The 13,936-nt window shown below is 37.9% G+C and overlaps 1 protein-coding gene across 4 annotated transcripts in view; it reads right to left on the bottom strand.

The window, feature by feature from the left end:
* ACOX3 (acyl-CoA oxidase 3, pristanoyl) overlaps positions 1 to 13,936 on the bottom strand; it is a 42,302-nt gene that overhangs the window by 27,694 nt on the left and 672 nt on the right. For 3 of the 4 annotated variants that reach the window (XR_009818473.1, XM_061993280.1, XM_061993278.1), the window contains exons 2-7: positions 11,685 to 11,858; positions 10,007 to 10,240; positions 8,954 to 9,025; positions 7,359 to 7,448; positions 5,186 to 5,329; positions 4,456 to 4,544 (exon numbers count right to left, since the gene is read on the bottom strand). Coding sequence is in view for 3 of the 4 variants with exons in the window: in XM_061993280.1 (XP_061849264.1) it covers positions 4,456 to 4,544; positions 5,186 to 5,329; positions 7,359 to 7,448; positions 8,954 to 9,025; positions 10,007 to 10,240; positions 11,685 to 11,852 (797 nt within the window). In the remaining variant the exon portion in view is untranslated. Of the gene's footprint in view, positions 1 to 4,455; positions 4,545 to 5,185; positions 5,330 to 7,358; positions 7,449 to 8,953; positions 9,026 to 10,006; positions 10,241 to 11,684; positions 11,859 to 13,936 lie in introns of those variants that run through there. The other variant, XM_061993281.1, reaches the window with a different exon arrangement.

Here is a 13,936-nt window from a genome sequence, read left to right on the forward strand (position 1 = left end):
GGGGACTGATTTCTACACTTGTTTTCTTATTCACATCCTTGTACTGTCCCTTTCCCTGTACTGGAACAGCCTCTTCTGTGTCCTTGCAGTGAACCAGACCTGACTAATGATCTGGATGAAGACAGACAAACTTAGAGGTTTTTTTGTCAACCTAGTTTTCAGGCAGTTGCAGATAACTATCTGAGTCTCCTATGCAGCTACACAAACGTTTGTTGCAGCACAAAGAAAAAGACAGTGTGGGAGTAGAAGCAAACAACCAAAGAAGCTGAATATGGAAATTATCTTTACCAAACTACTGTTTCAGATTATAAGATGAAGCTCCAAGAGACTATTTAGGCTTCAACCATGAATTACAGCTCCTGTCTTCTTGGTGAAATAACTGCAACCATTGCAAAATCTAAATAAGAGTTAAGAGGATAAATACTAGGAGACAAAAACCCTTTGAAGGACTAGACTTTCATTTGTTCTACCCTTAAACTAGCAGCGGCAGAATCTTAATGTATTATTGTCAGTGCTGCTGGAGTAGTAACAAAGGGGAAAACAAAAAAATTAACCATTTGAAAATCATCTGTAAAGGCTTGGAAGTTATGTGATGCATGCCAGCTCTGTCAATACACAAGGAGGGCTGTTCTGAGGGCTTTCGACACCTCTTTCCAAGAGGGATTATTTTAAAACCATTTATTGCTTTTCTGCCCAATAAATCCCCTCTACCCATTTCCTCTTGGATGTCTGGGGTTTTTCTTCAGTATCCAGAAAACTGAATCTGGCCTCAGTGACTGCTAGAGAACCTGCTGAACGTCTCAACATGTTGTGTGTCTGAAGGGATTGATCACATTTTAATTGTACATAGAAGGCTGTGAACAGCTAATAAAAAACTTCAGCTTTTCAAAGTCCATCACTATCATTAGCTTCAGGTAACAATTTCTCTTCCCCTAGAAAGATCCTTTTCTCTCCCACAAACAATTCTGTTAAATAACTTTCTGTCTGGCAGTGGTTTCCTATACCTTTGATACTTTAATTTCACTCGTTCTTCTCTTATCATAGGTTTTTTCTGCTCAACTGTATTCACGTTATCAGTGGATACAGCTGAATGAGCTCAGAGGATGTTTTACACAGACAGGAGCGTTAAGCTCTGCTTCAGAAACACAATTGCAACCGATTGTAAAACTCTTCCCGTATATAGATATAGCTGGGCATCATTTCTATTTCTGGAGTGGGGAAAGCAGCAATTTGCTGCTAGTTACAACTGGGCATGAAACTGGTTCACTACCAATTCAGTGGTAATCATTTACTGACATGCACTGCAATAACGAGTAATTTTGGTAATGTTACATATGCTTGTGCAGACAAAATATCTCCCACAAAACAAAGGGAAGAAATAGAAATGCACAGCAGCGCCTACCCAAGTTCTTGCTTTATGTCTCTACTGTTATGCCTGATGTTCATTTCATTGAAAAGTCCTTGGATTCCAAACAGTCAGAGTTTTTTTCAGTGGCTGCTTTTTTCCTCAGCTACTTCCATTTTGAGAGCTCAGTGAAAAGCACATTTCAAAGGCTACCAGAGCATTAGCAACAGGTGGACATTTTAATATCATAAAAATAAAGACTGAAGCACTTGCATCCCCTGGTGGCAGCCCGAGTCATTTTTTGGTAACAAAACCAGTCTAAAGTCTCCATAAAAAAAACTGGAGTTCTATTTTTAACCATTTAGTTATTGACTAAACAAACTGTTGCAAATAGTAGAGAGAAAGGAAAATATTTTAAAATACTTTAAAGTAATTTTGTCTTTGTCACAGTAGCTGAAGTTACAAAGACTTGCAAAACCCATATGACTTTTGGACAGTCCAATTTTGAAGCTATAAGAATTATTTGGAAAGACAGATTTAGAAGGAGCAGGCTAGGAATTTGGATTTACACTGCCCCACACTACTTCTGAAATTCTTTCTCTTACTGAAAACATTGTAACTCTGCATTACCAGGAAACCAGCCTTCAGCCAAACAACCCTAGACTGTTTTCCAAAACCAGATGGACAACTACAGTCATCTACTCTGTTCTCTTACATAACATAAATCAATGGTATTTTTCAAGGAATCTCTGACTGTAGCTCTCTACCCATATTGAAAATTAGTAGCATAAACTTCTTCAAGTGCAGGAACAAAACCTACCATCTCTGCCAAAGATGTCTGACTCTGATCTTCACCCTGACCATTTATCCTGAGTGTAACTACATGGAAATATATCTGATTCACTAAGTGTCTTTGGTAGTTGAACCAGACTTCATACATACATTCAAAAATCTGGTAAAGCATGCAGTAGAGACTAACACTTGTAGTCACAGCATAACTGAATATTTTCTTGTCACCACAGACAATAGGCTTCCGTGGCAGGCTGTGCTGTCTCTGGGATAAGCCAGGATGTAAGATCACTGAACTGCTTAGAACACCTTGACAATGGAGTGTCTGCTGGCCCAGGATGAAATGTCTCCCTGTGAACCTTGGCATTTTGCAGATCATGCAACCAACAGTCCATGTTCTGCAGTGGCATAGCTTGTCCTCTCTGCAAACAAATGCAGAGCTATGAAGCTCCCACCTCACCAGTCCCTGTTCAGGCCCTCATCTGTATCTGAGAAGCAATGTGTACATGTCCTGACCCTTTTGACAGCTCAGTGAGAGCAGAAAGGTTGCAAAGCGAATAATTCTTCTCTGGTTCTTGTGAACACTGTTGGCATCTAGCCTCAGACCTCTCCAAAGAAAACAGCTGAAGCAGATCACAGACTCCTACAGTTTTCAGCTGAATGAAGAGTATCTAAGGGTAACCCTGGGTGCCCTCATCCCTCTACCTTAATCTGCAGGTGCTATCTTAACCTTTCTAGCACAAGGACTGTCTAAATCCATACTTAAGAGATCAAGATCCATGATTAGGGCTCCTCAGGCAATACTGTTGGCAGAAAACAATTATATTTTTTAAAGCAGCATAAGCAAAGCAAACAGAAAGATTAAAATGCCTTGCAATTGCTTTAAATGACAGGTGATGTCATAAAAAGGATAAGGGACTCCATCTGACATAATGATAGGTGTCTCTTATTAACAGAGAATTCTGTGGATTATCATTCCAGATTATTACTAATATTTTAAGAAGTGCTCTATTTTTTCCCCCAGTAGATCAAAGGATAAATGGATTTTTAAATTATACACATTTTGATGTTATGTGACAAGCACATTATTTTCCTTCCTTGCATTACACCTAACGCTATGTTGCAAATTAAGCAATGAACAGCAGAGTTTGAACATTTCTACAGCCATATGAAGCTGAATTACATTTAGAACACTCAGGCCCGTGTTGCTGTGCCATCTGGTGGCTATTAGTTTGTAATGCAGATGCAGGCAAAAAACCCCACCAAAATCCAATCTCCCTCCTCTTCCAGGCCTTTTCTCACATTTCTCCTCTATGAAACATTATTTTCCGATTTTTTTTCTTTGGTTTTTTTTCTGTGTCTTCAGGCAACAGAAATCCGTGAGAATGAGCTACATAAACATAAAAGTCAGTGTTATTTGTGGGTTGGACTAGATGATCTGTAAAGGTCCCTGTCAATCCTTCCCATTCTATGATCCTATGACCCTATTGGGCTCCCCAGTTCAAGAGGGACAGAGAACTTTTGGAGAGAGTCCAGCACAGAGCCAATCAAGATGATCAGGGGACTGTAGCATCTTCCTTATGAGGAAAGGCTGTGGGAACTGGGGCTGTTTAGTCTGGAGGAGATCGAGGGGGGATCTCATTAATATTTAGAAATATCTAAATGGTGGATGTCAGGAGGCTGGGACATCCTTTTTTCCTATTGTATCTAGCAACAGGACAAGAGGTAATCTTCCTTGAAGGTCTTGAAGACCTGCCTGGACGTGTTCCTATGCGACCTGATCTAGGTGAACCTGCTTCTGCAGAGAGGTTGGACTAGATCTCTAAAGGTCCCTTCCAACCCTACCATTCTATGATTCTATGACTCTTATTTTTGACACTACAGACTCTTTGGGATATCAGGACCAGGCTGGTACAGACAAGAAAATACAGAACACCTATGGTCTTCTGCAAAGCCAGTCAAAGCCATTACATCTGAAAGCAGGATAATTTAGGATGTCTGTGCTTTGTCTGCTGCAATGGCATACTACAAAGGATAATGCACGTATCTGTAATGAACAGAATCAACAGAAAGAGGTAAATTTGAGGCATAAAGAAGTGACTCCTCCATCCTTACTTATCATTTCAGGACTTTGTCTTTGCACAGAGGAGTTTAAATCAGAATTTTTACATAGTGGCTGGTGATGAGCGCACTGCAGTAAAACCGACTGAAATGATTAAATCTTTGTTAAGGTCGTGAAGCTCTGAGCTCACACAGGAGAATATTTGCACTACTACAGTGTTATATCATGTACATTTCCTCCTTCAAATGGATTGACTTACCCATTATCCAACCCATTCTGCCCAAGCTTCTTTCCTATGTCTCCTACCATCACACCTGGCATTGGCAGGAGAGTTTTTGTATCTCGAATCTGCATAGAAGGGGAATGAAACACTGTTTCAGTTGTGGAACAATGAAAGTTACTGGTTGAACTTTTCAAACAATAAAAATATTCCCAACTTGTATTGTTATTAAGACTAAAGAAAGCTCTTTTTCTTCAAGCACATAACCCTGAATATAACTTGTACTTGCATATCCTCTCATTCAGGACATAAATCTCTTAATGAAAATTACTTTGGCAATAGGACTCTAATTACATCATTGTTAAATATGCCTCAACACTGATGACTTGCTCTCATCAGACTAGCACTAAAACCCTCCTCAGGTGTACACAGTCAGTAGGAATCAATGGAACTTTTATGTAACAATCAGTGATAAGATATTCCCCAATTTTGTAATAAATTCTATTTAGTCTGGAATTAGTTCATTTTACTATGTACAATTTCTCTACTACATTGCCCTATTTTTTCTTTACAGAAAACTGACAGTATAAAACTGACTGCACAACTATCACAGAATCAGTGGACATTAAAAGACATTATACTTGTTATAATCTCAATAAATGTTGAAATCATTAATTAAACAATCTGCTGGTCAGATACAAATAACAGCACAACAGGAAATCTTTCATTTGAACCCATTCAAAAGTGGTTAACAATATTTCTACCCTACCTGTACAATAAAAGAATGTAATCCCTGGCACTGTCCATCAGGAGTGTAGAGCTGGGCATAGACAACTGCATGAGTGGCATGTTTCCCCATATTACCAACCCAAAATTTTGCAGCTTCAAAGTCAGGAGTATTGATGATAAATTCCTGTAGTCAGAAAAGAAATGAGCAAATGATATAAATAATCGAAATCAACACATAGCTATTTTTTTTTTCCATGGCCATGATCATGTTTTGAAAACATCCATTAACTGCTAGGGTTTAATTCTGTACTCCAATCCAACAGCTGAGATCTCTCTCACTGTGCTCAACTCCAGAGAGAATACATGTAGCTAGGAAAAAGCTGCGAGCTAAAAAAGTCATTATTTCATTGTAAAGCATGAAATTAAGCCTTTTAATTTCTCAGTTATACAGTTAAAAAAATTAAAGTAAAACAAAGTGATGCACTGAGAAGCACTTCCCATAGGTTAAGGTGAGCTGTGAGTCCACATGAGGGATTGAGGCTGTTTCAGCTGGAAGTGTTGAACTTACACAGGGACCATCTCCTTCTTAGGCAGTCTTGTGTAGAAAGCAAGGCTGATTGGCAGTGTGAGAGGCAGCATCCTTCCTGGTTTGGACAACTGAGGGACCACCAGTACTGGGAATCCTCAAAAAATACATGTATCCTGAAATTTAGACATAGCTTCAGCATTCAGATTTTTAGATTCCTAATAGTATGTTTTTTGGATGTCAAAGAAATCTGAACTCAAGAGTTTCACGACCTTAACAACGATTTAGTAATTTCAGTCACTTTTACTGCAGTGCACTCATCAAGAGCATAAAACTCATTTAAATAGAACCTTCTCTCCTGTCAAACTCACAAGGTTGCTTGTTTTTGGTTTTTTTTTTTTCCTTCTGGAAAGGGATCTGATCATCCATGTTGCAAACACTAAATTGTTTGTATATGAAAAAATGTAGATGGGAATGTTGTCTAACTGAAGAATATAATTCTTAAGCTTTAAATCTCTGATTCTCATTTCCCATTGTCTCAAAGCCACTTCATGATGTACAGATACAAGTGACAGTAATAGCACTCAATTCTGTACATTACAGTGCAATTAAATGCCACAGTCTTTGTGGGAGATGATAAGCGTACCTTCTTGAGACATTCAATATCACATTTTAAATTCAACTTGGCATATACCAAGCATGTACATGACAGAGAAAAGAAGTTCTATCAGCTTCCTCTCTTAACTTCTATTTTCTTCTCCTTTAATGTAAAACTACAATGAGTTCTATTCATTTAGTGGGAAAAAAAAGTTAGGAAAATGAATTTATTTCTGGGGCAGTTCAGAAAACAAATTATGACTAGCAAGAAGTATTCCAATGGAAAGAACAGCTTATTGTTTTGTTCTTTCAGTCTCTTGTTATATAGTCTTGTTATCTCTTTTTCTGATTCTCAGGAAATAAATCTAATTGTCATAAATAAAGCTTGCATGTTTAAAGACAGCAGACAATTTAATCTGCACGTGCAACTCCTCCTTAAGAGACACAGCAAAGGATGCTATCCTTATTTTAGAGCACAACTGGAGCTAAATTAACCACTTGCACAAAGAAATCAGAAATTTCCGGATTTGTTTAAATAGTCATATACAACAGACAACCATTTCATCTTTTTGTATTTTGTTCTGCTGGAATGGAATCACTTTCTTCTTTTAAGAGGAAATAAAAGATAAAAGAATACTTTTTAGTATTCTAAGTATTAAATGCACTGATTTACAGTCATTAAAAATACTAATGCAGAAAACTTTTTGTTACAATAACACTGGAAAGTTCTCATGGAACATGCTTATCTGTTGAAATCCCCACTTTCACCCTTAACTGGATTCTTTGCAGGAATCAATTTGTTTCTCTGAAAAATAAATGAAGAGGAGAATTGTCTCTAAATGGAAGCAACCACAGAACACGAAGTGTGATGCTTGCGTGTTTTGGTTTCCAGAGTTTGCCAAAACCACTCTTCCCTCCAATTTAAGTATCTGACCTTTTAATTTTTTTTTTTTTTTTACATTTGGAGTTGAACTTGATTCTTCCATGTTATTCAAAGAAATTCTGAATCATTCGTTGAATCATTCTGTCCTGTTAGCAAATAACAGAGTTTAACAGTGTCAAACGTTAGGGTTGTGTATTAAGGACTGACCTGAGTGTTCCGATCAAATGTGGCAGTAGTCCGTATGCCCTTGGTATTAGTTCCATGGCTCAGTTCAGTCAGAGCAAAACATCCAAAAATCTAAATAAGGAGATACAAGGCACAGTTTAAGACTACTTAATTACAGCAATTTAAATGGTAAGATGTTAGAATATTTGCAAACATAGCTATTGGAAAGAAACATGCAATTGCAAGAAACCAACCAAATGCAACCCTGAGGGTAGGACATCAAGCCTGCAGGAGGGTAACAGCTACTATTTGCGTTTGCTGAAAGCTGACTCATTTAGGCAGGCACAAATTATTACATTCACTGTCTGGGTTGAAGGAACTGTCACATGGTGAAAATCGCTAAGTCTGCTTGCATTACAAGCTGTTCTGGGAACTCTTATGTCAGGAGAAAAATAGAATGAGGCTGCTTTATTTCCAAAATTGCAAACAGCCTACATTATTCAAGGAGATAAACCTATATCAGATGAATGTATGCACACACTTGGTTCTTAGCAGCATTTGGGAACACTGCCTGCTTGAGTTTACACTGAAATGTGCATGGAGCCTCCTTCCTTGGATGTCTTCAAGACCTGCCTGAACATGTTCCTGTGCGACCTGATCTAGGTGGACCTGCAGGGCGGTTGGACTTGATGATCTGTAAGGGTCCCTTCCAACCCCCTACCATTCTGGAATCCTTTACCCTATACTGGTGTGACCTGTAGTACATATTCTTCAGTAGCACACCTTTGAAAACCAAGTGAGAATAAAATATAAATAAATAAAACTGAAGACTCAGGCAAAATGACTTTGTCAAACACATACACTCAGGTTTTTGTGTACACTGAGAGGGGGTATAAAATCAGAACTATGTAGCAATATATTCCTGTTTATGACCAGACAGAAACAGATAATACCAGAAAATTAAATAAGCCAAGAGTGTGAAAAAAATAGTATGAGTGATAAAAAAGTAAGCATGAATCTCAGTTTGGTTGTGCTTGTATCAAAATCAAGGAGGGTCAGGCCAGACAGTGAATGTTGCCCACATAGCATAGACAGAAGCTGTTTAGGATTGGCTCTTTCTGTATCAGACAGGTAGGCTGTACTTATTCCACAGGATACTTGGTCCTGAGTCTCCACTGGACTCGATGTAGCATTTCTGCAGCATTGAGAAATTATTAATTTCCATTCATAGCATTAGAATGGAACTGCTATGGCAAGGGTTATGTGTTGCACAGTTTATGATGTAGATGTGGGAGGTAGGAGTGGCTGAGCACGCAAAACTTGCTAGGATATATTCTTAAAATGACTGTGGATAGAAACAAAACTGTTGTAGTATCATCTAGATTACCTTTTGGGAGAAGAGCCCAAACTTTATCTGCACGTTAATTTGGACAGTCTGAAATAGATCCAGGAGGTGGCATAATAACTAACAGGGAGGATAGTCAGGGCTTGGTGCTTCAATCTGCTCCTTGGACTTTTGTTTCACTATTTAAAGGACCTATGTACATCCAGAAATCAGAAGTAACACAAGGGTGCAGGAAGCGCCAACAATTCAGATGGGACCCACTTCTCACAAGTTATTAAAAAAAATAAATTACCTTCATGCTATAAACCTGTTCTGCAAAGTCTGCAAATCTCTTAGAAGCACTCAAAATTGCACCTGCAAATATCTGGGAAAACAGAGAATTATGAATGCAATGAGTGACCCCATGACAGAAAGCACAAATTGCACATGCACAATAATTTGTAATAGTGATGTCTATTAAAGATACCAGGGAAAGTAGGCTGTGCAGCAAACCACCACTCGGACTACAGCTGGAGGAGGTAAGTCAGGGTTTGAGGTATGTCAAGGCCTCTTTATAGAGGACTGAAATTTTCACAGCTCTAACCAGTTCAAGCCTTCCCTGTGAACTCTTAAAAATGCTTAATGAGCTCACTTTCCACATGTCCTTACCGATGTGCCCTTGAGTAAAGTAAAACTTAAAGACTATTCCACTTTGGTTTACTGCAAATGCAGGGCAGCTGCTTCAAGATCAGATGAGAACACTGCTTTTAAAGGTATCTTCAGTTTTTCTAGATGCACTTTCACATAACAAAACTATAGTTCCCAGATCCTGCCCTGCTATGTGAGTAATAATATTATTTGACTAACTATGTCAAGTATTCTTTCTGAAAGACCTCATCTAGGGAGCAACTGATGAACAGAATCCCAGCCACTGATGGCAGTGAGAAATTTTACACTCCTTTCTGTTCCTTCTGGATTCTACTCCAAATCAACATATCAAGGATGAGGCAAGGAAAGTTCTGATACCTGTATCTAGAGCAAAGACATAGCCATGAAAACTGCCCTAAGAGAGCAGACGGGTGGAAAAAGGAAGGTGGGACTGTAGACGTCAAAATGCCTTTCTGTAGCTCTGTCTATACTGCTCTACTTTTACTTTGCAGGTGAGATTCCAGTGGAGACCGGGTTTAATGACAAATACCTACTAACTTTATCCCACAGCTCTCTGATTCTTCTAAGCAGTTAAAATTAGTTTCATTTTTGAAAGCAAAGCACCATGAAAACATATAGTTTTAACAAAATTGGTAGAAAACAATGGAATTACAGTATTACAAGACAAACTCAAATATACCTTTTGAACTGTACTTACACCACAATGTAAGAAATACTGGAGACATGGAGACCAATCATACATTCCCATACAGATCACCATATTAAATAACTTTAATGGGTTCTCTAAGATTTCCTGCTGAGTAAGAAAATCATACTCAAAGAACTTTTTACAGCGTAAGAATGTCAGCTCCTGGTATTTCTCACGGCATAAATCTTCTCCGGGATGATGTGCAAACAGAGGATCATTTTCCATAGCAGAGAAGATTCTGTTCTTCAGGAAGAAAAAACTGACATGAGAACCTTAATCTAAAAACATTAATGAAACAAGTTAATGTACTTCTAGGCTAATACTAGGCCTCAAACTACAGTTGTTTGATAGAAAGATGTAAATTTATAAAGCTCAAACTCCAGATAATTAAAAAACTTTATTTAAACAGTCTAAGTAACAAGTGAAGTAATAAGGGTAGTATTGATTAACTCCAAATGTAAGAGAACAGAATGGTAAAACTTACTTGCTTTTTATAACAGCTTCATTATTTCACTATATGAAGCTGCTGGCAAGATCTGAAGGGCAATGGCCCTGCATCTGAGAATAAAGGTAAAACTCCTGGGGTTACATTTGGTTAGAAATATGCCATGATGATAAAGCCATTAAGCTAGCACGACTGCTCTGTGTACAGATGAAAGCAGAAATGTACTCCAGTTAATGTAACCATCAGTCAATATGGGGATGTGCATCTTTTAATGTTTTAATTTGGACCTTCTCTTTTTTAAATTAGATAATACACTATGGCATTTTTTAACCTCAGATCTCTATATCTTCAAGATATCCACATCATCTTAATTGTCTTTTGTGTAATTTGAAAAGAATTCAGTGCCATAGGCAAAATATTAAAAAGGTTTTTAAAGTCCTTTCCTCCTCTCTGAAAAGAATGACATAGTGAGAAGGAAGAAAACCAGATTTCCTGTGCTTTGAAAGGTAGGACCTTTGAAAGGTTCTCTCTATATGAACAACACTGTTAGCTCACACAGCTTTAAAATTCCCTCAGACACAGAGCATTTGCATTTTTATATGCTCTTAAGTGTATCAGTCAGATGCAGAAAAAGGCATTTTTGATTCCTCTGATCCGCCTTCCAAGATTTTAATAATTATGGTGAATGTTCGAGACTAGCTTAAATCCATGTAAATCTACACTACCTTCAAAAAATTCAGTTGTCTCCTTCTACATCTCCAGGTCATGCACTCCTACATCATCTCTCTCAGTGAGGTAGGCATGCTAATCTATCCAACTGCAATGCCACATGCACTGAAGATCATAGGAAACTATGTTAGTCAAAGGAAGACAGACACATTATGTTTGACAGAGGCATGAACTTAGCTAAGTGCATTCTAAAACCATGGATATACAATTTAATGCAAACAGTAGAGTGAAGAAATATGGCACAATATAGCTCTTTCTCAGTCTGAAATGAACACTGAAGTTCTGTAATGTAGCACCTGCTAATGCCCCATGTGCTGATGTTCAGTAATGAAATGAGCCTTAGGAGACAGCAAAGTTGCTTAAAAGTTCAGTTCTGCTCTGAAAATTGGATCTGTGAAAAAAATGTCTTCATGCTCCATACTTACAGAGCATTATTAAAGCCAATACCGTCCCTTTGAATATCATATACTTGCTTCTAATCCAATCTTCAAAATTAAAACATGCAAGGTTTACCTTAAGCTGGATGATATCTTCACCATCTAGGAACACTGCCAACTCCTTCCAGTTAAAAGAAGCTTTCTTACGGTATTTGCAAAGCGGTCCTTTAGGGAAATCTGGTAGCAAAGTTTCCCATGAACTTTGGCTGCCAGTGGCTTCTTTGAGATTCAGTGGGGATGCCATTGTTAACTAAACCGCATCAAACAAGAAAAAATACATCACAAACTGAAGCACTGCAGATGTCTAAGTTTTAATAAAGAAATCAAAAGGGTTGTTAATTAAATCCATACACTTGTTCAAGTGTATTAGAGTGCAGCAATGCAGAGCGAACCAAATACTTGCCCTTCCATTTTTCTAATTCAATTGGCTTGGTACAAGCTAAGAAATACAAATGCTTTTGATCTAATGTAAATGAATTACATGGTCTTTGTTATTAAAATAAGACCTAAATCTTTTAAATAAGCAAATGTCAAAGATACCATTGGATAATACTGCATATTAAGATATGGAGATGTGAGATAAAAGATCCAGGCAAAAGTCTAACAGATCTTAAATAACATAATGTGAATAATTGTTACCTTACTTCTAACTTAAGTGTAGATCAATACAACACAAAAGCACTGAAACATGCATACAAAGTCCTGCTGAAATGCAGCAGATGCCTGTTTTACCTCCACATTACAAAGTAACATTTAAACACTTTTAACTAAACTACAAGTCGATTATACGTTAAGGTCTGGCTTTACATAACTGAAGTGGTGAGCTGTGTTTTGTGCACAAACACGAGACAGAAGACATCAAGGAAATGGTATGAACTCTATCCTTATTTTCCATGCATTGCCTAAGTTGAAAGAGTAAGTGGGTAATAAAACTTATCTTTCATGTACCCCAACTGCAAGAAACAAGTTTCTGTAAAATTCTTCACATTTGTATTTCCTTCGCCTGATTTAATCTTGCTCAAAACTGGGCTAGATCCCACAGATTTACTGGCCATGGGAGCACTCTGCTACCTGGATATGTCCGCTCAGGCATTAGGATTATAGTGCAGAAACAAACAGGTGGCTTTACACAGGGACATAAACACCTCTAGCCCTCTATACTATTTCATCACTTTGATACAGTAAACATTTAGAATTGTGAAACTACAACAGCATCGACATGCACCACCACCATTGGCTTGAACAAAACAGGAGAATGAGATGAACAAGAGGCCCTGTCTGCAATGGTCAGTGAAAGGTACATGTGACACCTGCATAAATTAAGTAAAACAAAACCATCACAGTAGTGAGTCCTACAAAACGCATACAGCTATAGGGGACTTCTACTGTAAACACGCAGCTCTGTGCTTCAAGCATCAGACTGTCACACTCAATACATTTTAAATAATACAGAGCATGAACTTCACAACCAGACTTCGTTTTCTACTCTTTCTTCCCTAATGCCCTCTGTTGCTACTTGCTTATACCACACACAGCAATTTCTGTCACTCCATGCAGATGGCAGGGATCCGTGTTATGATTGTAAGATGCTAACACGATCAGATGGAAGAGAAGCTGTCCCAAATATAACAAGGAAAATGTCTGCAAAAAGCAGTTCTCAAAGGTACTGGGAAGACATCCAGGGCCAGGGCTGGCGAAAGGCTCAGTAAGGACTATGAAGATAATAAAGTACAGAAACTTCTGTATTTCCCCCTCCCCCACACTCATCAATGTATTTCCTTGTTAAATTTCTTTTCTTTTAACCCAGTCTTTTTATGGAGGTAATTTTCTAGTTTTGGACTGTTCAGATATCGCAGAAGAGGACTGTAGGATAGTATCTCTGCACGTGACTTCCAAACTGGTTTTAGGAAGGTGTAGTTTCAGTATTGAACAACTGATTTGGAAAGAAGGTGGCGAAAGGCATTGAGAAAGTACATTTCACCCTGAAGCCAAATACAAAGACATTACTCTTGTAACCAGAAAATAGGCAATGTAGGCAAAAGTTCAAGGTTTTGGACTCATCACATAAGAAATTTACATCAAAATATTGCAGTTATTGCTTCTAACTTTACATTAAAATTCAATTAAACTGCTCAAATGAGAGAAACTAGGCGTTCATAAGAATTCTATACTTAAAAAAAACCCTCTGTCTTCACACAATGTTTTGACACTGTTTCCAAGCAAACAGTTTCAAAACCTATTAGGAAATCAAAACAGAAAGTACTGTGCTAAAGAATAACCTCAGTGTCAGTTTCAGTTTAGGGCTTACATTTTGTAATTTCATGACGG

The sequence above is a fragment of the Colius striatus genome, chromosome 3 (assembly GCF_028858725.1).
Source record: "Colius striatus isolate bColStr4 chromosome 3, bColStr4.1.hap1, whole genome shotgun sequence".
Lineage (NCBI taxonomy): Eukaryota > Metazoa > Chordata > Aves > Coliiformes > Coliidae > Colius > Colius striatus.